At 42.0% G+C, this 26473-nt stretch overlaps 1 protein-coding gene across 1 annotated transcript; it reads right to left on the bottom strand.

The window, feature by feature from the left end:
- Nucleotides 1-7089: 7089 nt before the first annotated feature.
- Nucleotides 7090-25135, bottom strand: mfsd14a2 (major facilitator superfamily domain containing 14A2). Its single transcript, XM_079349275.1, has 12 exons — nt 24841-25135; nt 21159-21254; nt 18407-18469; nt 17275-17402; nt 16533-16647; nt 16208-16426; nt 14654-14767; nt 13555-13626; nt 12741-12853; nt 11173-11270; nt 10444-10601; nt 7090-10336 (listed from the first exon to the last, which is right to left on the bottom strand). The coding sequence occupies exons 1-12, from the start codon at nt 24922-24924 to the stop codon at nt 10124-10126; spliced, it is 1473 nt and encodes a 490-aa protein (XP_079205401.1). The 5' UTR covers nt 24925-25135; the 3' UTR covers nt 7090-10123.
- Between the last annotated feature and the right edge of the window lie 1338 nt (nt 25136-26473).

Raw genomic sequence — 26473 nt, 5'->3', positions numbered from 1 at the left:
GATCACGTCCTGTTATGTACCATGCACTGAAATAGAGCTCACTGGAATACCAGAAAAAAGCTGAACTGTGGAAAAGTGACACTTCATCGTCAACATTTTCCAGGCAGATTCGTATGTAAAGCAGGCAGGTGATGATAATGAACACAAAGCACTCGCTGTTGTTGATGCGGGCAGTGATTTGGTGGTGAAGCGACCACTTATGAAAGACATGAAACACGAGAGCGGCTCATTAGAAGTATCAGCACTCTGTAATCAGGGTTATTTACCACGGGGACGAAGGACGAAGGACACGTGACGGCGTGTTCACAACAACACGGGTCGGAAACGTCGGAGGGAAACAGAAGCAGCAGAGGTCAAGAGGTGACGCTCGCCAACGTCTTTCAGCGAGCAACGCTAAGAGACACACAAACCTCATTCATCTGATAATGAAACAGACACAACTGTATACTGATGCCTCTTCATGTCATGACATACGTCAGCAAACAAGACTGTCAGCGAAAAGGTTGATCAATTCTCTGCAGTCCTTCTGAATGTTTCTTGGAGCTGCCTCGGGGTGGGAGTCAGACTAAATGAGTTAAAGCCCACTCCACAAAGGGAAGATTTACAACAATCATAGTTTGTGATTGTTAAAAGACAGCAGAGTGAGAGTTTTAGTCAAAACAGTATTTGCACATGAATATTAAATTATTTCAAAGAGACAATACATTTTCTTATCTGTGATCTCTTCTGTATAAAAAAACTATACCGGAGGTGCTCCATGCACTTCCGTCACAACCTGAAAAATTTACATCCACTTGACTCTTGTCTACGGGTTTTGACACTTTTTCCACGAAGGTCCAGAACATAATATAAATGTGATATATATATATATATATATATATATATATATATATATTTATAAATGTGTTAAACAATAATATAAGGCAATTAATAAAAAAATACCATAGTTATTAAGTCAAAATTGTTGTCTGTTTGGAGCAAGGTGCAAATTCTGGTGATGGAAAATGAGGTGATGGAAGTGCTCACTTTAAGCTGGATCTAAAAACCAAGGCATCTGAATTAGAGCCAGTTTTTATAGGAGAAATAAATATGTTTACACTTTGGAACAAAAAAAGGATTTGCTTTATCTGTTAAAAAAAAAAAAAAACTGTGTGAGGTGACTTTTATTACATGTTGCTGCAGAGCTCAACCCACGTGGTGCCCTATAGGCAAACATTTTAACTGGTGTCCCTTGTAATGTAAAGTCCATGGATGGCTTTCACCCCTTGCATTTGCCTTAATAACATTCAATGTTATTTACTTGACTTCGTGTGTAATATTTATGGTTTGCCCCTTTAATAGCCCATATGAGACTCTTCTGTGTTCACATTACGACATTTGAAAGATGGAAAGAAAACCTAAGCAAGAGGGTCAAACGAGTTGAAACTCAGCGACGCCTTTCAACGAGAGACCAGCTCATTCAGAATTACGCTCTTTAATGTTACCTCTATCCAGCATCAACAGCACCAGGGTGATTAGCCAACAGCTGATTGGACCATCATGCACAGCAGGAAGTTCATGCATTAAGTAGGAAGCAGAGCTAAATTGCATTGCTGTGAATTTTATAATCTCTTGTTGAGTTTGCAGTCTGCAGGAGTGATGAGTCTTTATGAGATTAAAGCCTGAGCGAATGGCTGGATTTTTCTTTACCATTCATGAACTGCTGACTATGTATATAAATGTTTTTTTTTACTCTAAAAGGAAATATGAGTGATGGGTCAGATTCAGATTGGGTTTTGAGTTTGTTGTTTTTCTTTAATATTTGTAGCCTGTTATCAATATCCTGATAGAGAGGATCTGTTTGTATTCATTCATTCACTTTATTCATATTCAACCCTTTAGAGCCAATAAACATTACATAGGCAATGCATATCAAAACATCACTAAAATAAAATGAAAAAAAGTATTAAAAAAATGTCAATTTACAAAAAACTTGAAATCAAAAACAGAAATCTTTTAAGAATTATAATCATGTGAAAACCATCTCTCACCCAATTCAAGACGTCAAAGATCTCCTTTTTATTGAATGACTTTAATGATTTATTCAGAAACCTGTTTTGCCAACGGCTGAGGTCAATCTCAATCATTTTTTTTATCTTTACTGGTGAGTCAAAAGCAGAGAATGTTCCCTACTTTGCTATTTTGACCAGATTAGGGCCATTATGGCTCAGAACTATTGATGTGTTATTGGAGGCTGAGATGAGGAGAAAAACAAATGAGTCATAAACACACCATGTGAACGCTGACAGCCCGCTCGCTTGGTGCTGGGAACTAAAAAAAGAGGTTGTTTTTCAGATCTGACTCCTAATCCTGACGACCTCCTAATCCTGACCTCTGCTGGGCAAGCACAGAGGTCATAGCGGATTGTGAAGGGCGGAGCAGTCCCACTGTTGGGTGCAAGACATGGCCTCCATCAGTCTAATTCAGGGGACAAGGGGAAGCGGGTTCAAGGTCAGGCTTGATTTTACTGATGGAGAAGATGTGGTCTTTAAAATTGACTTCAACTCACCTTTTTTGACCGAGGCTGACAATCAAAACTACTTTGACTACTAACATCATTGTAACTTAAACATCTTATATTGTATTATTGCTTCTAACTTCTGGCAGACGATACAGAGTCCCCCGATGTAAACTGAACCGCTTGAATAACGCCTTGAAATCCTTTAGGTGAGAGTTGAAACTTGTTTGAAGATTCCCTCACCGCAACAAGTGACCCATCGCTCCGTGTGTATCGTAAAACCTGCTAAAAGAGGAAACTCTTCCTCTGTGGTGCCTCAAAGGAAGCAGCCACTGGCAGTATTTACATCTTGGCTGGTGTCAAGCGACACATTCACAGGCTCCGTTGCCGGGAAAATCAGTGTCCCAAAACAAACAATATAACAAAACAACATGGATGTCCTGGAAAGGACTAGTTGGAATTTGGCACGGACATCAAAAAGGTTTGCTAGACAGCTTTAAGTAGATAGAAAATGTTGATGATCATGACGATAGAATCACAAACACAAGATGATAAAACATCTAATCAATATGGCAGAAAAAGGAATAAAAGTATTTCAATGAATGAACTGTTTAAAGCTTTGGTCTAACATGAGATTGATTTATGTAACCAAAGTAAAGAGGATGGATATCAATAAAAAGGTTTTGAAAAATGAGGCGAAATTGGATGAAAGGTATGTTCAAAGAGAAATTCATTGTCATGCTGGAATTTAAGTGGTTTTTAATTGATTTAATGGCCAGCAGGGGGCGAATAAACTGAAGTCAAGCCAAGCCAAAATGCTTCAACAATTTCTTATATTGTATGTCCAACATATACCAAAAAGTATATTCATACAGGTGAGATGTATCTGGCCAGCTGACAAATATTACACAAGTACTCTCTGCTGGTTTATGGTTAAATTAAGTGTGTTTTGGTTATTGGAAGGGTTTAGACATCAAACCACATGCAGCAACGTCTTGGTGGTGTTTTGGTTTCACATTACTTTCACAGGAGGAGGCGGATACATGAGGTCCATCTTTATGGACATATCAATATTGTGCCCGCTGACACAGCCCCTCTGGAAATGGAGCTGATTGAAAAACACCAAAAATCTTTGTGGATCAAATTCAATGTACTAAAAAAAAAAAAAATGCCAAGGGAAAAGGTTAAAGAAATGTGAAGCTTGTTTGTGACGATCTGTTGAAGGTAAAGCAAACCGTCTGTGTGACCCCTTCATACAGCTAAAAGGCTTCAATGTAGCTCAACGAGTTCACAGAGATTTAATTTAGCTCATGCTACAATGATGGGAAGGCATTATAAAGCACATGTGAGTTGTGGTAAAGAACAGGTGTGTTTCTAGGTAATGACATAAATCAGCTTTAAATTTCTCTCTCTGCATGCAAGCAGGGATTAAAGTGCTCTTTCATAAAAGCCTCAAGCTGCAGTTACTCCCTCTCTTCAGGTTTCTGCATCGTGCTGCTGCTTTTTAACAACCGCACGTCAACACGTAACCTTTACCTTTATTCTATCATATGTTTGAATATGTCAGGGTCAGAGTTCAGAGAGATAAGACTGATTGATTCTGTTATTTTGAACATGCTGTGACACACTGGTGTTGTTCCTCTCGTTTGACAGTAAGTGTCAAAGACGCAGGAGAGGTAAATATAGAGGTTTTTTTTTTTATGGCTTTAGAGGAAGCATTCCAATGTTTTTCAGGCCTTGTGAGTGAAACACGCAGCACCCGGAGGCCCACACCTTTGCATAGGTTAATCATCAACCGCTTATGCTGGGAAGTCATATGAGGAAATATTGGCGGTCTGCATATAGAACATGGGAAAACAGACAGACTGTGGCAGAGGTTAGTGACAAACTCAGGTTCACACAGACCTGTTTGACTGGAAGAACAATGAGGTTCACACATGATTCATCCCGGGGCTCTTCCTAGACGCCAGTACACACTTCATTTCTCTCCCACAGGAAGAGATGCTGCCGTGCGTCCACAACGAGTGGGACATCCACCTCTGGGCCCCACTTCCCCTTCCCAGTGCGTCTTTGGGGCTCGAGGTGCACTGCTCCCAAGAAAGGTTTCTTCCTGCTGACGTTTTAACACAATACTTAAAGTTCTGAGACAGAGCTTGATGGATGCACTGCCTCTGTGAGGTTAATGGACAGTCACAGAAATGGCGCTGTGGACGGCTCATGGCCTCGAGCCAAGTCCAGGAGGCCTGCTTTTCAAACATGTAAGCACTCTTCGACTCTCATGCCCCTAATTGAAGCTTGGAGGGTAAATGTGCTATGACAGCGACTCTGCATCACAATACAATCCAGCAGCTCCCCCCCCCGTCGCACGGCCCCTTTTCATCCCAAACACGAGCACCACTTGTGCTCACTCTTACTCTCCTTGGAAGTGATCTGAGCAGCCACCTTCTGTAAAGCGCTCAGTCGAGTTGCTCTTGTTAAAATGTGCCCAATCCTTTCTCTGCCAGAGAGCTGTTAATCCTGGCAAGGCTGTGTGCTCCTAATTCCCAGAAAGCTGGAACCTGCTGTTTGTTGACGATGCGTTGTGTCGCTGCAAGCACGGGAGACTGAGAGTTACAGCATTGACGTTCAACCCTCCTACTTTGAAGTGCAACAAGCAAAAGGTTATCTGTCCAGATGTTTCCACAACGTTTTACAGTGCAGACCAAACTAAAATAAAAGTGCACTACACATAAGAACCAATGTGTTTTTAAATATGAAACCGTATTTACTCAGGTTGGTGATTATGAAAGCTCAATAAAAGCTCTCACAGTGCTGATGAGTCCGTCATCATTAAAACCATCCCATCACCAAGGCTAAGACTTTAATGCAATCATAACAGAATCTGATTTACGTAATACATTAAATACATGAAGATAATTAAAGAGGCTTTTTTCTTCTTCTTCTTCTTCTTCTGTTCGCTGCCTGGTAATTCAGCTGATGACTAAAACTCCAACAATCAGCAAAAAAAGGAGTTAGCGCGGCTAATATGGGTTCATCATTCACTGGTGTTAGAGTTGTGGTCTCTACCAACTCGTTTTACAAAGATCAGTGTGCTGCTACTGGAAATGTTCAACCTGTCCTCAGCAGCTTTTTGCCATTATTTCTGTATCTTTTCTCCTTCTGTAGCTAGAAATAGTTACCATGGGTAGGAGACCACGTTTCAAATTTTCCATAAAACAAGAAGGAGTAAGCGAAAAGATGATAAGCATATGGAAGACCAGCAGAGTTGCTAATTTGGTTGTAGCCTAATTCTGTGCAGCTTTTTACACTGTAGACTGGATTTCTAAAGTGCATACACCAGAGTTTACACAGTAGTTGGTGATTATAGATGTTTGTTAAGCGCGCCATTGTGCTGATGAGTTCACAGTGACTAAATCCACCTCAGTGCTCAGGGCTGGTCAGGAAACAATGGGCATGGATTACTGTTAAGAGTCTTAATATTATCTCTTCTATCCCAGGTTAAGACCACTTAACAGCTGCTGCTCCACTTGGACACTTTGCCTACATCATCATAGCATATATCCTCCACAGACAGAAGGGGGAACAGTCTGCTCGGGCATGCAGAGGTGATCCTGTAAACGTGAGAGGAAACGTTCAATTACACAGACAGTGGCAGACATGTCGACTCTTCTGTTTGTGCAGCTCGACTAATCACTCAGGAGCGTGACTGAAAGTGATGTGAAGACACCATTAATCATGAGAGAGGTTACATGCTTGGATTTTAGTGTTTTTTTTTTTTTTATAAATGCAAAGCAGTTTTGGTTCCTCCCCCTGAAAAAGACAAAAAAAATAAAAAAATCAATAAATCATGGAGTATAAATAAAAAAATCAATAAATCATGGAGTATAATTTACCTTAATCTCGACTCTTGTACACGTGTTCCGAACTTCTGCCAGACTTTACCTCTGCTTCCATGTGGCTTTAATGAAGCACGACTTAGAGACTAAATGAGCTTTGGTCTGCGTTTTAATGAATACAAGTTTATAGTGTGTAGGTGGAGAGAAGAACGCATCAGAGGCCAATAAAACTCTGAATTACAAAAACAAACAACAAAGTTAGAGCCAAATAGTCTGGCATTATAAACTGTAGTAAAACCAACAATGAACTAACTGTGATGGGATCAAATGGGATTTAGCACAATTAAATGTCTGTTGTCCACATTAGAAGAGTTGTGTTCGTTAATCGATGGATAATTTACGTAATAAAAGGAACGAAGAAAGTCTGTTGCAGTTGTAAGCCTGTAAAAACTTCAACCAATGTCTGCCATGAAGTACCAACCTGATGAACCAATCTCACCTCCTTCCTGACCGTTCTCTACTACTCCATGCTGAGGTCCGCTTCTGGACCAATGGCGCTTGTGCATGTGAGGGGCGTGGCTTCTGAGGGAGCACACAGCGGAGGGCGGTGGGTGCAGACGGAGCACGGAGGGAATGCCACTTTGAAAAATGACCAAACCCGTCCTTGAAAGAGGCTAAAACCTCTGTTCAACCTATTCCATAAAAATCCAGCTAAACATACGTCACACAGGAAAATGAAAAAGTCAAACTCAAACGTTTCATTGTACAATAAACCTTTAATAAATAGTTTGTCATTAGTTTCCCATATTTACATAATAACCACCATTTACTTACGTTGCCATACTCATTTCCTGGCTAATTTTAGGCACACAGAGAGGGGTTCAGGCCACAAACCACATCGTACTAAAAACAGAAGTGGCTAGCAGGCAAGTCTTGAGAAATATTGAATAATAATTGCACCATACAACCGATCAGATCAAGAAGTGGCCGTCTCCTCGAGCAGTACATATATACATTTGCCGTTTGTACAGGTGATCTGTGTACATTTACAGTCTTGGAAGTTGTACGAGTGCACATGGGGCTGGTGCAGAATCTTTCCAATTTGAGTACGACTTGACATTTTTTGGCTTAACCAATAAGTTGGTCCAATAACAACAAAAATATATTTATGATATTCAGATAGTAAATCAACAAAATTGGCCTCCGGTATAGTAAATCCCTCTTCAAAAATAAAACTCTGACAGGTTTAGTCAAAACGTTGAGGGCATAGTGTGGTCAACATTTACAGCTTGGAACATTCAGTGACTGTTGTCATGATGTGCTGACCGATCTGGGAAAATCTGCTTCTCAAATGCAACTAACCCGGTGAAATGCTTGTTACAAAATGAAGACCGAGGTGAAAAAAAAAAGAAAACAAAACCCAGATAGATGGACATTCAATAACACAACAATGTAGCGAATAGACTCCTAAAAATGATTGAATGAAGTTATAAAAAAACAAAACAAAAAAGCATTAAAACTTAAATCTTCAGCCAAGGAATTAAGACAAAGACACAAAACGAACGATAAAACAAAAAAAAATCCCTCAAGTACACAGGCAGGCACACACACACACACACACACACACACAGATAGTAAGAAAAAGCAAAAGCAAAACATTTGGCACAAATTATACGACGTACATAACTCCTATGATAGGTGTTAATGAGCATGAAACCCACTTTGAGCTACTTTTCCCGAGGGGGCTCGTGTGTCGTTTATTTAAAATGCACTTAGAGGCATTTAGAAGTTAACTGTTAAAACTTCACCAGGTTCATTTACAAGTTGATGACGCAGTCTGTGAACAAAAAGGGAAACACACGGTCACGAATGCGAAGGATCTGAAATAAACGCCTCCAACCGGTCTCATCCTTTTACAGCGCTGCAGCAGTTTGACCTGCGCCACCTACAGGCAAAACCAACGACAAACGCTGCAGCTCTGGAAATGTACAGTTCTTGATAATGTGCATTTTAAGGTCTTCCATTTCCTGTTTTCTCCAATGTGTCACATCTGAAAATTAATTCTGGGACAACTCAGTCTAAAAAAGGATCTCAAGCTGATCATGACTCTAAACACTCCCCTCTTGAGTTTGATGCGATTTCTATTTGAAGACGTTTTATTGAAAGGAGGGTAGCAAGGACGTAAACTGAAACCCATCGTGTTTTAATCTTGATGATGCCAGATTTCACTTTACTGTTTGTAGCCTCACATCAACACGTCGGAGCCTTTTCCACACTTCTTGCCTGCAGGGGGCGATAGACAAAAAAAATCCTTCCTAATTTAGAGGAAGAATACGATTGCAGCTACTTTGTCTTCCTGGAGGTGGCGCACGTCGGCGTGCATAGCTCTGGGTGAACGGCGCCCGTTTGAGGAGACGACTGCTAAAGGTGAGGCTAAAGTTAGCTAAAATGTAATCATATAAACTTTAAGGATTTTGTGAAACCAGGTCATATTAAATTATCACCCCCAACATATTATTACCTATAGTGAACCTTTGAATCGACTACTGCAGCAGCATGAGAGACAACCTAATGATATTCATTCAAAGAGTCTACAGTATGAAGTCACAGGCTGACCCTGCTGATAGCAACGCTCCAGCTATAAATAATTGTCCGGAGGCTTGTGGAAATAAATCTGTGGTTCTGTGAGCCTTAACCTTGATGGTGATAAAACGTCAAGAAGATAAAGCGACAGGAAGGCTGTGGAAACAAAGGGAGTCGAACGTTTGTAACAGCTCCGATGGGAGCAATAGAGGAAGATTACAGAGCCTTCTCAGACCATGGTCTTCATACAGGTTACGTAATTAATATATATACATTTATATATATATATTAAGTCACTTCGAGGCAACGTTTGTTTCTTGAATAAGGACTTGAAGCACAGCTAGCCTTCAGTTTGAACAGAGAAAAATATACAACCCAAACTGTACTACGTATCTAGAGAAGTAAACATTGAAAAACTGTTTCTGCTAATAAAAGTGGTCTCTCTGCACACTCCTCTCTGTGAGAAGTGTGAGCAAAATGTGATCACACACACAAAGCTTCTTGTATCTGGTTGACCCGTCCTAACTGTGATTTAGGCAGCGCCTCTTTAACGTCGGTCTGCCTCGCGCGTCTACAGTTCCTTTGCTCCCTCGCCGAGCACACAGAGGAAGAACTGTGTTCCCTTCACCGACGCTCACACCGAGCTGTAGCAGCAGCAGCAATATGCATCTGGACAATTATTAGCTTGTGAAAGACAGTGCAACTAACGGTTTGTTACACTGTCATTGGACAAACGGGCGAGGTTGCCACTTCACTGGCTACAGAGGAATATGAAGAATCACGCAGGGATTTAGTAACATTTGAGATACACCCCACTCACACTCCAAATCAAATCACTGTGGTTCTTTTTAACACCAGGTGGGGGGTAAAGCTGCACTCCACTCTGTTACCGCTTTATGGAAACCAAAGATTGGAGTCCTTCTCAGCCAAGCCACACACACACACACACCTCTCCAATGCAGCCCCAAAACACCCTCTTCACACAGGGTCTTCAGAGTCCCCACAACACCCAGAGTTAAAAAAAAAAAAAAAAAAAAAAAGGGGCTGCTAAAGAAGGAGTGGCCACTTTTGTGCTGCGGACACAAACACACCTCTTCATGGCGTTGAAGTCTGATGTTTGCCTGAGGCAATAGTGTGTCCAAAATGTGTGTGTCTTTCTGTGTGTGCAGGAGGTTGGAGCAAAGATGTCTGCCCCCCTTAGCTGAGGTTATACGCTGCTGTCTTCCAGCAGCGGCTCCTTGCCCTCGGCCCCGCTCCCTTGAGGGCTGTGGGAGTGACTCTGTGCCCCGTTGCTGTGCTTCTTATAGGCCCCCGGCCGCATGCCAGGCCCCGTGTGCTCCGGGATAAACAGCGCCACCAGCAGAGAGAGCAACACTGAGCATGCTCCGAACAGGAAGGGAGGACCTGGGATGATGGAGCTCTGAAGAAAAGATAGTAGAAATCATTTGTCAGAGAACAGCGACCGTGCATGGAACGACTGATTTGATTGTATAGATGATTTTTGTTTATAGATTCAACTTCACAAACCTCGTCAGTGGGGTTGGCCATGTTGGATTTGGCACCTTTTTCGGAGCCGTCAGTGTCTGTCAGCTCCACGTGGAACAGGTAAAACACAAAACCGTAAAGAGCAGGACCCAAGCCGTTACACAGGCCCCGGATTCCAGTGATCATCCCCTGGACCACACCTGAAATCAGACGCATCAGGATCATTCAGTCATCACTGTGAGCGATTATCATGAGAACAGCAGGCAGAAGTAGAGGACGAGTCCGCTGTACGAAGATTTGCCTCTGTGTCAACGCTGCGTGTAGAATGACATCATCAAGGTAAGAGTGGGGAACGACATACTGAGGATCAGACGACATCATGCAGCCCGTTTGTTTACGTACACACTCTGAGCACCGTGCAGCAGTCACACTACATGAATGTCACTTTCCCTCCTATTGGATAATATCCTGCTGCGTTCTCACATCAGCTCCCTCAGACTAGCAGCGGATAAAACACTAGGTCTGGCATGCAGCTCGTCCTGGAAACATCAGGAGTGTGACAGCGCCAATAATCAACTGAATAATCAATTGATAAGCTTTAAAGTTACAGAAGTATTTGTATTCATTTTCACTTTGTTGAGTGGAGCAGAGTGCGCACAGCTCGACAATCTACAAACGGAGGAGTCGTCGATGTACCGCCATCTTTCTTCTTCACTGGACAGAATGAGTGAAAAAAAACAACAGGAGCAAAGAGTTCCTCACTGAACTTACCTTGTTGGTCGGGGTCGGCGTTACGGGAAACGATGGCACTGATAGCAGGGAAAGTGATGCTCGACATGGCTGCGACCGCTCCAGCAGCCCACATCATCCTACGACACAACCACGCTCGTTAGTCCAAGACACAAACAACCTATTAACCTTCATCAAGCCTGCTGCGTTACCCACATCAGACAAACTCATCCTGTATCTCATGACCTGACCAAGAACACAGCCAATAGTCTGATAGTATTATAATATTACAAAGCTCTGTGAATGAGGACCAGCTGTTTATGCCCGTGATACCTTTCAAAATGTCAAAGCTGTTCTTGTCCTTAACGGGAGAGAAGCTTGGTGCAATGGACACTGTCTTTATTTATTTTTTTTGTCTGAGATCATGAACAAAGGAACCTTGATATAATGCAGCCAGATTGACCTTTCTCTAACTGAATTCTCAGGTATTGATCAGAGCAAGAGAGAAGCACAGAGGAGACGTGTTGTGAAGGTTTTCTTAACAATCAATAGATATTATAGTCGCTCTGCCTCCGGGCCAAAACAACAAGCGAGACAGGAGGAACTGAATCTGAAGTCAACTCGAGGGAAATGAAGCCGAACCCGTTAGGAATTTGATTTTTGTTTTTTTTTGGATATTATCATTTGTCATATTTTCAGGTTCTGAGTGAGCGAACACAGAATCATTAAATCGTACTCCGATTTTTTCCAAAGAGAGAACAATCTGTACCCTTGAATGGCCAAAAAAAAATGACAAAAAGTTTTTTGAATTGACTGGAATCTCAAACTGAAATTTTAAATGCAGAAAAACATCTGCTGGTTTTATGTCTGCACGCTAAAATCCATTATAGCATTTACATCAGTCCAACAATCGTTTAGGTTACAAATATTGGAAATATAGATGCCTTTGATAAAGTCAGTTATCCCACTGCAGCGTCACCAACAAGCCTGAGGCAGTGACTTTAATTAAGGCTATGCTGCCCTCTGGTGGTTTGGCAGGGCATTACAACAACGGTGGACCACAGCGTTGAACGCTCACAAAAAACTAGAGCAGTGGGTGGATGGACGGGGATGTGCCGGTACTGAAGGCTCATTCACAGGAGGTTAAACATTGAAGTCTTTTGGCTTGAAAGGTTGAATAAAGGAGAGACGCTCCATCTCTTCATTCACGAGTTCCATATTTGAAGCTTTACTGAGGTTATATGAGCCGCAACGAACCGATTCTCACGCTGCTGCAGGAAGTGCTTCGTCATGCAAGACAAACTTCTGTGTGAGGCTGAATCATGTTTACTTTGAGATTACATGTCCCTGCATCACTGATATCTATTCGTGAAGCTTGATCATTTTTTAACATTAGCTGTATAAAAGCAATCAGGTTCAAATTCTTCCTTTAATAGTTACAAATCTCATTTCTTAATCTGCGCTTGCTTCTTACTGCTGGGTTGATTGCACATTTGATTGAAAGGTACTGTCTGTCTGTCTGTCTGTCTGTCTGTCTGTGTGTGTGTATATATATGTGTATGTGTGTGCGTGTGTGTGTGTGTGTGAGACAAGGCGTGGGTGTTACTAACCAGGGCTGGGAGCCGAAGCCGTACCACGCCAGCTGGAGGATCTGGAAGCCGAGGCCGAGCAGGATTGTGTTCTTGTTCCCTATGGAGCGCATCAGGATCCCCAGAACCACCGTCTGTTCAGACACAGAGCAGAGGTCACACACGGCTGCAAATGTTTTCAAACTCTTCATGAGCAGGGACAGAAACGTTTATTTTTTTATTTTTAAATAGTATGTATTTATTTATTTACATCCGTTCTGCTGTAATGTTGATAAAGTGATGACACATACAATCGTTATGTTTAATCTCTACTACTATCTGACGCTTTATCCTGCCGTCTTGTTCGAGACCTAATCCTCCTTGGTGTTAAAGCGCCACCGCGAGGACTCGTGATGTAATGACGTGGTGAGTCAAACCCGTTCATAGAGCCGTCTTTCATCGACATTCAGCACCAGCAATGAAAACATTTTATCAAACAGGGTACAGGCAACAATATCATGCTGCATCAATATGTCGTCCCTCTCTACTGCGGACGGCAAACACAGAAAAGAAAAACACAATCGGAAAGAAAGATTAGTCGTCTGAAGCTCCTCCTTTTTTAAGTGATTAAATGTTTAGTTTAACGCGAGGCTTTGAAAGCTTTCTCAGCTCCACAAATGATTTCAAATCAACTACTTGGACTTCGGGGGAACGAAGGCTTATTTTTCTACAGTATTTTATGCCTTTAAAACGATCAAGATTCACAATACAAAAACTCCACCCACGACGAGAAGAAGCCTCGATGTGACATGTTGTTTTACACCAAGTGTGTGTGTGTGTGTGTGTTTTTAAGCACCTGAGCTAATATTGAGAGGATCCCCACCACAGCGATGAAGGCAGCCACTGTCTCTGATGAAAAGCGTATGACCTGAGGGGGGGAGAGAGAGAGAACACAGGTGAGGACAAGACCAGACAAGCAGAGACAGAGACAAGCAGGTTCCCCAAACACAAAGTCTTCACCCGCTTCACATCCAACACAAAGACAGAAAGGAGGTTCATTTGTCGAGAGGCGCTGTGTACTGCTGCATCCGGGAACAACAAGCAATGCTTCCCTTTCCTCTCCCCTCGTTACTCTCTGATGGATTCAGGTCAAATGAAGAGCAGGAGGAGGGCAGCTGGTACGAGGTGGATTTAGTTTATGAGAATTAATGTGCAGAGAGATATAGGATACCAGCAGGCAGAGGACAGGGAGGTGTGTAGAGTCATGTTAGCTCCTACTCTCCTCTTTTTTTTTTTTTTTTTTTTAAAGACGGTGGGAGAGGACACCACGTGTGTTTGTGTGACAAACCCGGCAGACTGGTTCTTCTAACACTGTTTACACAGAGTGTACAGTCCTCTCTTTAAGCAGCTCGGACGAGGAGGTCACACCTCGTCATTAATCACGACCTAAACCATTAAGCGTCATCACTCTTCATGTCTTCCTGCTTGAGTGTAAACATGCGTTAACATTTAGCCGAGACTCGCTGCTCTGAACGTTTGGCTCGTTCACACAAGTTTCTCAGTGATGATTATCTGAGAAATTCAGTCTCTTTTTATAGAATAGAAAAATCCGACGTTGTATTGTCTTTCTTAATGACACAGTGTCATTTACCAGCTCTACAGTAAGATAAGATAATCCTGTATTCATCTCGCAAGCAGAGAAATGTACAGTGTTACAGCAGCAAAGCAGGAGAAAAATCACAGTGCAAAAAATTCAAACATAAAAATATAAGTGTAGAAAAAATATGCATCAAAACAATAATCAAAGATCTAATAAAATATGCATCAAAACAATAATCAAAGATCTAATAAAATATGCATCAAAAAACAAAAAAAGGGGCTGTTGGTGATCGTAGGCAGCGCGACATGTGGTTGTAAATACATATTTTCAGGTGAACGATGGAGCAGCGTGTTACCTGTCTGAGATAGAGGAAGAAACTGGAGTACTGTCCGGCCTCTGGGAGGTAGGAGAGAAACACTGTGATACAGATGAGGAGCACCGTGGAGTCCTGGCCCACCTTACGCAGAGACTGACAAAGACACGAGCAGAAACAGAACCTTTACAAATCAAGCTCAACAGCTGGCTATAAACAACAGGAGACTTGTTCATGATGTCATGTAAGATTGAATTTTGAAAATATTTTGCATTGAGCTTCAGTACACAACTTTTCCTTTATCCGAGTCTGCTTTAAGTGACGCTTTTGTTGTTAAATATGAAATGAAGGACTCATCACTTTTGGCTTGCACGTAACTGGCCAACCTCTGCAGGCTCTATTTGAACTCTCATCACCAAGCTTCTTGGTTACTCATGTCTGCGGCTCACTCTCTCTCCTTCTCCGCACCTCGGACGTTCTGAGAACACGTCGAATGCACGGCACACAGCAGCTGCTACTTCTTTTAACCTTCTGACGGGATGTCCATTGACCGGCTGTCAGCGTTTCTGCCCTCTTGAGTCCGACTGAACGGACCGAGTGGAACGGACAGTTTGCAGGGACAACGGTTGGAGCGGAGGTTTGGGGCATCATTTGGTGGGCGGGGCTTAGCAGAGTGACATTACACATCTCTCACACAGATATATTCACATGTTCAGCTTGTGTTACAGTATGTATGTTTATTCTTTGGTACGTATTATTTTCTGTGTTGCTGTTTATTTGGTGACATTTTCACCTCATTGAGGTCGAGGCATCAAACGAGCTGTACATGCATGTAAGTTCATATAAAAATAATGCGTCTATTATTATATTGTAAGGACGGAGAGGTATTTTTTTTCAGGCCTGTGTTTAAACCCCCCCCAAAAAAACGTTTACATATCTATGTGCCTGTTTGTGTGTAAAAACATTACTGCTTGCTGTTATTGTTTCTTCTCCTGATCATACTGGCCCATTCAAATGTTTTTTTTTTTTTTCAAACATATGTTGAATCCAGCAGACGGAGAACCAAGCGGCCAAGTCTGCCAAAGTCTCCGATTTGAATCAGCCTGCTGGCTAGCACCTTTAAAGGTTTTGGCACGACACCTCTGTGACTCAAATCGAAAACGATTGGTTCTGACGGTAGGTAGGAACAGAAGACAACACGTCAACAGAATGCCGACACTATTTTCACCACACTATTTGTGTTGCTGCTGTCGAGTAAAAGGTGCACAGGTTACCATGACAACACTCTTTGGGTGTGGCTGCTGAATAAAAAAAAACAACACATCTGACCACACCCACATATGTAAGGCTGGATGTTATCAGGGATGAAAGATGGGCTCAAACATGGAACCAGAGAGATTCAAACGTTAGCAAAAAAAAGGAGGCAACAAATCTGATCCTACATTCACAGATGATCATCCAAAAGCTGCAACAACACTCTTTTAAAAACCTTCCATTAACAACAAAGACATCGTGTTCAGGGTCAGGGAGGTGATGATTCAATAAAAGCATCAGGGTGATGCTGGGCTACAGCAGACGTGTTGACTTGTCACTCACAGCGAAGGGGTCGGCCTGCTCCCATGAGATGGGCGCTCCCCACGACGCGGGCCTCATCTTCTCTGGCAGTGACTCCGGCACGGCCACCAGAATGAAGCAAATGTCGAGCAGGGCGATGGCTGTGGCCAGGATCACCACCAAGGTGTCGCCGTAAGTCACGGACAGGTACGCTCCGATGGCCGGGCTGGTCACCAGGCTGGCTGCAAAGGTAGCCGATACCTGGAGGGAGGAGAAAAGCCATCGGTTTTCTACACGTGATACAGGATGAAGAGTTTCAGGACACGTTATTCCAACAGGACTTTGTTTGAGTCGGCTATCTGCTTACCAAGCCGTATGCTGTGCTCCTCTCATGCTCCTGTGTGATGTCTGCCACGTAGGCGAAGATCACCGAGAAGGTGACGGCAAAGACGCCCGACATGGAGATGACCGCAAAGTACCACCTGAAAAAGAAAAGAAAGATAGATGAGAGTTTGTCTTATAGCAGGACAAACAGCTGCATGCCACAGCTCTGAGGTTTTATTATGGGATATCACTCCATCCTTTTTAGTTTGGGGGTGGGCGCTTATAAGCTTCGGCCCACTCCTTTTGAGCAGAATTACAACTGCTCAAATAAACTAAACTAAACTTTTTATTTCATTAGATTATACAGTCAGTAACTTTACATGGTAAGCTGAACTATGGTTAAAGCTCGATTAGACGACTGTCCTTGTCCCAAGATTAAAGCAGCAGGGGACAATCGGTTCAGTGACAGAAGTTTGTCCAACATGTCCCCCCCCTCAGTGAGTTACTTTTGGACCTTTAACTTTGCAACCACCAGACTGCTTGCATCATTCCAGCTCACTCTACACTTTAGAGACGTCTTCTATGTGATGCATTCATGCTGTTCCACTTCAGGTTCAAAGCCTGCTGCACAGTCAATCAATACCCAAACACTTGTTTTTTTTTAGTCAGACCAACATGTTTACACGAATCTCAAAAGTCCAGTCGGACTAACCCTTCAAATCGACTTTTTCTAACTGCCTGTAAACATCCTCAGTGTTGGAGCGAGCACAGGAGACACCACTCACCACGGGCTGATCTTCATCAGTGGAATGGGTGCACACGTGAAGAAGACTGTTAGCAGCAAGAAGGACTTGCGTCCCCAGACGTCTGAGAGAGCTCCGATCAGCGGAGCGCTCAGAAATGATAACAGGCCCTGGAAAAGATGGAGGAGGAGGAGGAGGAGGAGGAGGAAACGGGTGAATGGTGAGTTACTACACAGAGGCAGCACAGAAAGACTTCACCCGAGTGTCCAATGAGTGGACAACATGAACACCAGCCGCACACGGAGAACTCATTCAACATCTGAGCTTCAACTGAGCTCATGGAGAACGTTATCTTAAAACACTGTTTCTACTCTTCTTCCGCTCGCACATTCAAAGGACTGAGATGTCCGTTTGCAGCTGTCTGAGTGTAAAGTTAAGTTTTATCTACTTTAAATAAAGACAGTCTGAGAAAAGTACAAAGGAGCCCTGAAGGCGTGCTGGTGTGAGGAAACGTTGAAGTGGAGACACTGACAAACAAACTCACCGCCCAACAGCAGAGTGTGTAATACCAACAGATCAGTTTACTGTCAGTGCAAACAAGACAGACGATCCTAATGTAGAGAAGATCTAGAATAATAACAAGCCGTCTCTCTAACTGGCTTTAGAGACACAAAAGGGCTGTGGAGCTGCTCTGTGGCCACCTGGACAGCTGGCGAGATTTACTGGACAGCGTGCAGGTGTTTACATGCCACTGTTTAAGAGTCGGACAGCGTGGAGCCGAACAAGAACACACACTCAGCAAAAAAAAAAAAAAAAGAGTGAGTCAAAGTTGCAGAGCCGAGAAGAAGGTTTAAGAGCAGGTGTAGCAGTAAACAAAAACAAAACAACATGGCTGCCGGCATGTTTACCTCTGTGGTTTGATGTGACACAACAAGACAAGCAGACACATTGACTGTATGATTAATCCAGAGTACCAGGGACACAAGCTGAAGCATTAAACACACAAACTCCAATAATGAACATATGCAGAGTGGTACACTTTCTACTGAGACACTGCAGCCATAAAACACCAGAGATAAGTTGTGAACAGGCAGACACCAGTGTTTGGCTGGTTTGCATGTGTGACTCTAATACTGCCCTCCTCAGAGATAAAATAAGGATCTCATTTATTTACCTTGACGCCATGGATCAGCCCGTTCATCAGGAATGTGTGTTGGGGGAATGTCTGGTGCAACACCTGGAGAACAAACACAGACAGCAGCAGATGAAACACTAATCACGAGGTCTGCATCACATCTCAAACAATCAGCGACACTCGTCCATGTTCAGACTTCAGCCAGCCATGTGCCACATGACGAAGAAAATAAACCATCAATTCAAGTTTCCCAGGTCAACACATCCAGCGTGTAGCAGCAGGGTAAACTGTTCACATCTGAGGCCAGCAGCAGCTAAATGTTCAACTTGTTAATCAAAAGGAATTTAAAAAATGAATAAAAAAATCAACAGTGTTTGCCTAAAGGGTAAAACACATTTCAGCTGTCCTAAATAATGACATCACGTGGTAGGTAGAAGTCATAATGTGACGCTATGTACTGAATGGAATTCATCAGAGCTGTGTATCATCAGCTGTATCTACTGTTTAATATAACTGTCAACATGGCGTGTGTGTGTGTGTGTCTGTCTGTGTGTGTGTGTGTGTGTGTGTGTGTGTACACACACAGTCTACTTTGTCCATGCTCACTGTAATGCATTTAATACAGACGTCCATGTAAGGACATAAAGAGTAGGCCCAGTGTAATCCAACCCTTTACAGTGGAGTGCACTATGTTCTCTCACCAACAACAACAACAGGAACAGTGTGAAGTAATATATTCAAACATACAAATAACGTGTTGAAAGTAACTAGTGAGGAAGCATCTCGAGGTTTTAAAGAGAAGGGAAACTAAAAGAGTTATGTCAGCTTCAGGAGGATCATTCAACTGGCTCCTTTTCATCTGTAAGCAGTCCAACCAGCCTGCGTCTGTGGATACTCAGAGTCAGAACTCCAGTGTGACATTTCACGACTCCTGACACGTTACAAGTCCAGTGAAGCGCACACATCCGTCCACGCTGTGACAACGGGAAGAGGGGAGAGAAAAGGACCTTGGGGAGGAGGAGGAGGGGAGACGAAGGCACAGGTTGGTGTTGTGTGAACGGATGATACGTGGCCCATGATATCCATATCATCATGACAGGGACTCTGCTGAAGCAAACAGCATCATTTAGAAGAATCAATATGTGATCATTAAAACAGCAGTCGGGACAATGATGCATTGACGCATTGATCTGTTGTCCCATCCAAAAATTATCTTCTACGTTGGATCGTTGTTGCTACAACGACGACAGCTGTACAGTGACATCAATCGGAGGGGGTTTAAACGACCAATCATCTTACTTAGGCACTTCTCTGTTATTAAACTACATCTCACAGTGCATCCCGTTTTATTTATTCAAGCCACTTTTTGGCAAATTTACATTGGGTTTGAAAAGTCAAACAGAAGAGAGGGGGGGGGGGAGAGAGAAAGAAAAAAAAAAAAACAACAACAAAATGATTCACATTAAGAAAAAGATGAATGCTATATTTAAAACCACCCGCTCCACTCTCCAAAAAGAAAACAACCCATAAAAATAGATCGTACTTTACTAATGCTGCCATGCATACTTCAGTCAGCCGGTGTTTTCTGTAAAGGCCTCGTGTTTGTCCAAAAAGGAGCTGAAAAGGCTCGCTCACAGTTACAAAGTGATGGGATGTCGGGTTCAAAGTCCAGAACGTGAGTTTGCAGACAGCGCAGAGTGCAGGTGTCAATGACACGCAGCAGGAACACTCAGGGAACATGGAGCCTGAACCACAGGATCTGCTTCGTGTTTACGAGTATTGTTGTTAAGCTTATGGCGCGGCGAGGAAGAAGAATAACCCCCCCCTCTTCCTTTGGGATTCAGTTACCCACACACGCACAGACTGTGAATGCTCAGAGAGGACTGTTGCTGCTGGATACTAATGAAGCAGCGCTCACTAGGAGCAGTGAAGCAGTCCCTTCTCATCTTCAGACGCCCTCTGATTAGTCCAAAATGCAAATCCTGCCTCCGCCCAGGGATCTTGATGGCGACCCCCCCCCCCTCCCCCAACACAAACACACTAATTAATGCTTCACAGTTACACACACAACCACCTCTTCAAACAAGACAGTGCTGAGAAGCATTCATTGCTTCAGCCTGTCTGCTTCGCACCATGTGGCTCACAGATGTTTGCTCGTCATTTGCTTGAGATAGCACTTTTCTTCAGACCGATATTCACACTGGGAGGAAAAATGTGTGTTTACAAAGATTCGACGGAGAGCAATACAACAAACAAACGCAACGTGGCTGAAATGTAAAAAGCACAATCCCTGCTGTTAAGTTCTCAAGCATATCATCAAAAAATTATGTCAGAGTCGCCTGGAGCCAAACTTTTCTGCCGTGCACTGAGGTGAGCGTGTTGTGCTCGACCACTCAAACCAGTAAACCCCGCCATAAGCCGTTTACACAAAGAACTGGTGCACAAACAATGCGACCGAATGAGGCTCTTTCACTTGAGTTTATCAGTCACCCATTAGCCGCAGCTTTTCATATTTCTCAGCCTTTAAGCACAACCTCTGTCAATGCTTCCACACAAAAATAATAAGAAATAAATTTAAAAATAAGAAGTGCGTCACACAGAACGTCGCTCATTTGATTAGGAATGAAATCAGTCGTGGACACTGAAGGGCCTTGTGCGGCTACAGTCAATGGAAAATGACACTCATTGGCTCGGTTTACACAGAAGAGAGGTGTGGGTGTATGAATTCATTACAAACCGATCTGTCTGTTTACATAACAGTGTGTGTGTGTGTGTGTGTATCAGGGCTTACCGCCAGCATCGGGGTGGTGAGGAGACCCCATGCAAAGAACTCCAGGAAGATGACCACCACAGCATGGTAAACACTGGGCTCGCCGATTCCCTGAGGCTGCAGGGAGAGAGAGATAAGAGTGACTCTTCATGGAAACACATTTACAGATCCAACCTGACACGAGAAGCTAGTTTTAAGACGTGTGTGTGTGTGTGTGTGTGTGAGACCCAAAGACTCTTCATCACCTGAACCTGTAACGTTCATTCTCTGACCTGACTGTGACACATTTTAAACGTCAACAATCCACTAATATGAAAACACTGATGAGCTGATTGTTAGACGCTCCCTCCACCCAACTACAGAAATCTACTCACACATAATGAGTAGATTTACGTGCACACAAATCATTTGACCGCTGTAAATAAACAGAGGGAGACATTTGAATAAGACATTTGCATTGTTAATCATCAGTCCTTCAGGGTTTCTTTTAAAGATGACTACAAGTACAAATCAGCTCCATCGACACAGAGGAGGGATTTTACAAACTCGATTCTGACGCCAGTGGTTAGCTTTTATCACAACCTTTTACTGCTTTATACTTTCTACTCTACCATTTGTACTTTGTTGTGTTGCACTGTAGACAAAATGTGCCTAATCTGACTCCATGCTGAGACTAATTTAAAAGAAGGCAAACACTGTGGCTCTATTAATCCAGGCATGCTTAGCCTAATTACAACATTTTGGAGATGTGACAACCAGGTTAAGCTGTTTACGTCATCTTACTCTGACAGCATTCATTTTGTGGGGAGCAGGTAAAAGCAGAGACGACATCCACCTTGTTTTACTCCAGTGTGAACATTATGTTTGTATATAAAACTCTCAAACAGAAACTTCACTGTTTGTTGTCGCTGATAAAACAGGTAAACAAACAAACTCTGTCTTATAAAATGCCGGATCACTCTCAATCTAGAGACACAAGCGTAACAAAGAAAATGTGATGTTGATGTGAAAATGTTTTTCATTGTTCAATCTAATCACTGAGGAGAGATATGACGAGGATGTGAGAGCGTGCATGTGAAGCATGCACTCTCTAGTTTTGTGTCAGGGAAAAAAGAAAAGGGGAAACCAAAGTGAAAAGTAGGTCGGCCAGAGTCACCTCAAAAGAGACGTGCTAGTTTACACCGATGTCTGTCACTTAACCACACGGTGAGGTCACGGGAAATGAGTCTACAAGTTGATATGTGACAGCACATCTGTGGAAACCTCCTCCCATTTCTCTGAGGAGTCAATGATCACACCACCTGCACGGACTACAAATGAGGAAGCGTTTGTAACAGCCTCAGCTGTAACTTCCTCTTTACTGATCGATGGTGACCTGTCACTTCTATGGTTTTTGAGATTTGGTTTTAACAGAAGGACATCGAAGCCTGTTAGATTCTCAGATTGAATGTTGAGAGGGAAGTCTTAATGGCTAAGTGGTAAGACCTTCCCACAGTGATATAAGCAATACAATAACAATCTCCTGTAATAAGAGGCTAATTGAAAAAAAGAGCTGCATCATGTCTGGTGTATAAAATGTTAAGTGACACAGCTGAAGTCATCAGGATCATTACATGCTGGGGGGAAAACATCAGTTTCTTGTTCCGATACGTTATCATTACAGACCTTTGTGTCTCTTAATAGATCAGGTATGTTCACCACTACTTCCTAACCAACTACACAAGCAGCACCAGTGCCTCACTGTATTAATAACAATCCAAGCCTGTTCTTTGTTTGCTTACAGCCTCATAAGGAGCCATCATAGGGATAAAAGAAATACGAGAATACCTGATGTTTTAGTTCAATATCTTATCTGTGACCTCAAGGTTGACTATGAACCGCCCAGACCAGGTCGTCTGGTACAGGTCTGCTGTCTGTCCCCAGAGTCAGAACCAAACATGGAGAAGCAGCGTTCAGTTTCTATGCTCCGTATATCTAGAACAAACTCCCTGACATCTGTAACATTGACTCTCTGTCCATTTTCAAATCACGTCTCAAAACCAACCTGTTCAAACAAGCCTACTCACTCTGATCCATCCATTTCACTCCTGTTTTTAATCTTATGTAAAACTGTCAATTATCTCCTTTTAACTATTTGTGTTTGTTTTGTTCTGTTTTAAACCCTAGATGTAAGGTGTCCTTGGTTGTTGTTTTTTTGAAAGGCGCCCTAAAATAAAATGTATTATCAGATATCTGCAGGTCTGATGAAACTCTCAGCTCTTTTAAATCCAGGCAAAAGACACCTGTATACAGCTGCCTTGAATCAAAACTATTTTAATCTTAAACTCTGCACTGTAACTTTTATTATATTCTTACTTCAATCAATTTTATTTAAATTATTTTTAACCAGAACATATTTTAAGTTTTAATAATTTCTAAATGTATTTTCTTTCCTCTGTCATGATGCTTTTGGTGTCTTGTGTTAAACACTTTGAATGGCCTTATTGTTGAAATGTGCGACATAAATGTACGGTACTTGGCTTGAAAAATGAATGAAATCGGGGCATCTGAGGAAACACAGCCTATCACATATTTAATGAAGTAAATAGTACATCTAGTATCAGAATGAGTAGCAGTCAAAGCTCACACTGAAATATGTTAAACCAACCATGTCATACTCAGGTAATGTTTATCATCCCTGACTAGTTACCGTGCATTGTCAGATAATTAGGCTGGGTCAGACTAAAGTAGCTTAAAAATCGGTTTTACAGTCACACATTTAACCCTACTTAAAACAAACACGCATGCTAGTCAGCTAATGTTAACCTAGCCTGAATATTTGTGCTTTTACTTGATGCTTTTCCAGGGAAAAATAGTATATTCCGCACGTTTTGAATGAGCCAACCTTCAATGAATATAATTGGTTTGTGTTTGTTAAATATAATGATTCACAAAGGTGATAAACAGTAAAGAAAAAACAAAGCTAACGCGGACATTAGCCGGTGTTACGTCGTAAAATGCATCCTTCACAAACAAAACCCTCCCGGAAGTGACGAAAGATGACAAAGTGTGTTCATTTAAAGTGTAATAAAGTAAAAATACCCGTATAGATAGATAAATGATAGATTAAGTACTTCATTGATCCCAAGCTGAGAAATTGTGGCGTTAAAGCAGGGGGACATCAAACAATGTTTGTAAGAAAAGCACTAAAAATGTACAAAACACATGATTTAATAATAATAATAATAATGATAATAATAGCAAATACACCAGGATTTAACTAGTCAAAAAGTGAGAAATAAACTGTGAAATTTATGTATTAGCAAATTTTTAAATGCAGAGTGAAAATTACGCCAGCGTTGTTTTTTTTTGTGTTCAATGTCCAGAAGCAAAAATCGGCGTTAAAAAATAAAATAAAAATGTGTGGCACAATCTCGTCCTGCTATAAAGTACCTGCACTTGATGTCAGGTGTTCATTTCTCCGTTTAACAGCAGTTACCTGAGCTGACGTGTAAACGAGCGTTAGGCCGCTTCACGTGAGCTAACGTTAGCTCGTTTTCAGTTAGCGCGAGCTCGGACCCGTTATATCCCCTCACACACAAACACACACACCGATTATAAACACGTCTGCTATCACTTCTGTCGTTTTTGGATCCTGTTCTGGGGTTTTTTAAAACCTCGGCGGTAAGCTCAGTGAAGGTAGATAAATAAATATTTAACTCACACTTCCTCCATCTTTTATTATAATTTTCTTTGCCAGAAGAATGCTGCGGTTCAGCCGCTTTTTCTTCTTTTTCTCCCCCGTCATTGTTGACTTGTGTCCATCCTTGGTGTCAGAGGGTCATCGTTGCACCCTATCGAGAGTAAAATGATCTACTGATTCACAGTTATTGCGCTCATAACAATTCACGGCTACAGGCAGGAAGCTAGCAGCGGGCTAACTGACTGAGGAGGATTTCTTTCCCCCCCACCCGTCTTCCTGAACCACACACCGACCCGCCCCTTTCCTATATAATACTGCTCAGCGATTGGCTGATGTATGAAAGGCAACTGCAAACTAGGCGTCGGATTGGTTAAGAAAACCGCCGTGCTCTTGATATTCACATGTTGATTGGTGGACATCACACCGTGGGGTTGGTTCGATGTACACACACACACACACACACAGACAGCGGAAGTACCGGATAAGGAGAATGGTTGTGTTTATGAAGAAAGTGTACACAATGTTCAACTGCTTCATTAGACAAAAACGGTTAAGCGGTACAGAAAATGTCAATGCATGAATAAAGAACATGTATTTTTTTTTGTTCTCCCCGAATAAAAAAACTCTTAAAATCACAGCTCAAGCTCTAAAAGTTTTATTTACATTCGTTGCAAGATCTGAAACCCTTGACAGACTAGATAAACAGCTTTTAAGTTTCCATTGCCCCAATAAGCTACTAAAATGCTGTTCTAATCAACGGACATGGCTCTTTTACATATAAATTAAATTAAGGGTTGCTCGCTAGATGTTAATTTTCACATTTGTTGCTCAATCTGTGTCACTGTATCTGATGATTGTCAGTTAATCTCAGGATTATTTTTATGTGTTGAAGTATAGGATAACACATTCAAAAAACAACACAAATTCCACATCATGTTGCAGAAGAAGTGAATTGTAGATCGATGCCACTATTATGAACACTGTTTAGTCATTTTCATGCTTTATGTTGTGATTCAATTGAATTGAAAACAGCACAGATAATCAACAAAGCACAGAAACATGTTCAGAGGGGGATTTTCAAAATCAGAGAGAGCCAGTGTGAGCTTTAGGGCACTGGTGTGTGTGTGTGTGTGTGTGTGTGTGTATGTGTGTGTGTGTATATATATATATATATACATATACACACACTCACATGCATACATATATATGTTAAATATATATATACTAGACTATTTATACACGCACATATATATAGTCTAGTATACATATATTATATATATATACACACACACTAAAGTAAAGACAAATACAAAGCAGAACAGTCTCTATCGAAGGGATGAACTTGTTGAATAGCTTTGACACAGACTTAAAAATGTTTTAACTAATCTCTTAATACATTTACATTTGTTGAAAAGAAGTAGGTTGTAACCAAATAAAAACAGGAGGATTGGCACTTATGGATTGTGTATTGTTCTGATTCCTATGAAATGTCTTTTGAATGACTTACATTTCACTGCATACCTGTATGAGTTCATAGTGACGTTAAAGGGCTGCCTAGTAGGTAGGTGATAGGTTTATGTTACTTGGTCTTTCAAACCTAGTGTAGTCATAAAGTCTAGTTACAACTCACCGTATGATTGTATTGTATATGCAG

This window comes from Symphodus melops, assembly GCF_947650265.1.
Source record: "Symphodus melops genome assembly, chromosome: 7".
NCBI lineage: Eukaryota > Metazoa > Chordata > Actinopteri > Labriformes > Labridae > Symphodus > Symphodus melops.
This window is presented reverse-complemented; position numbering and strand designations above follow the sequence as displayed.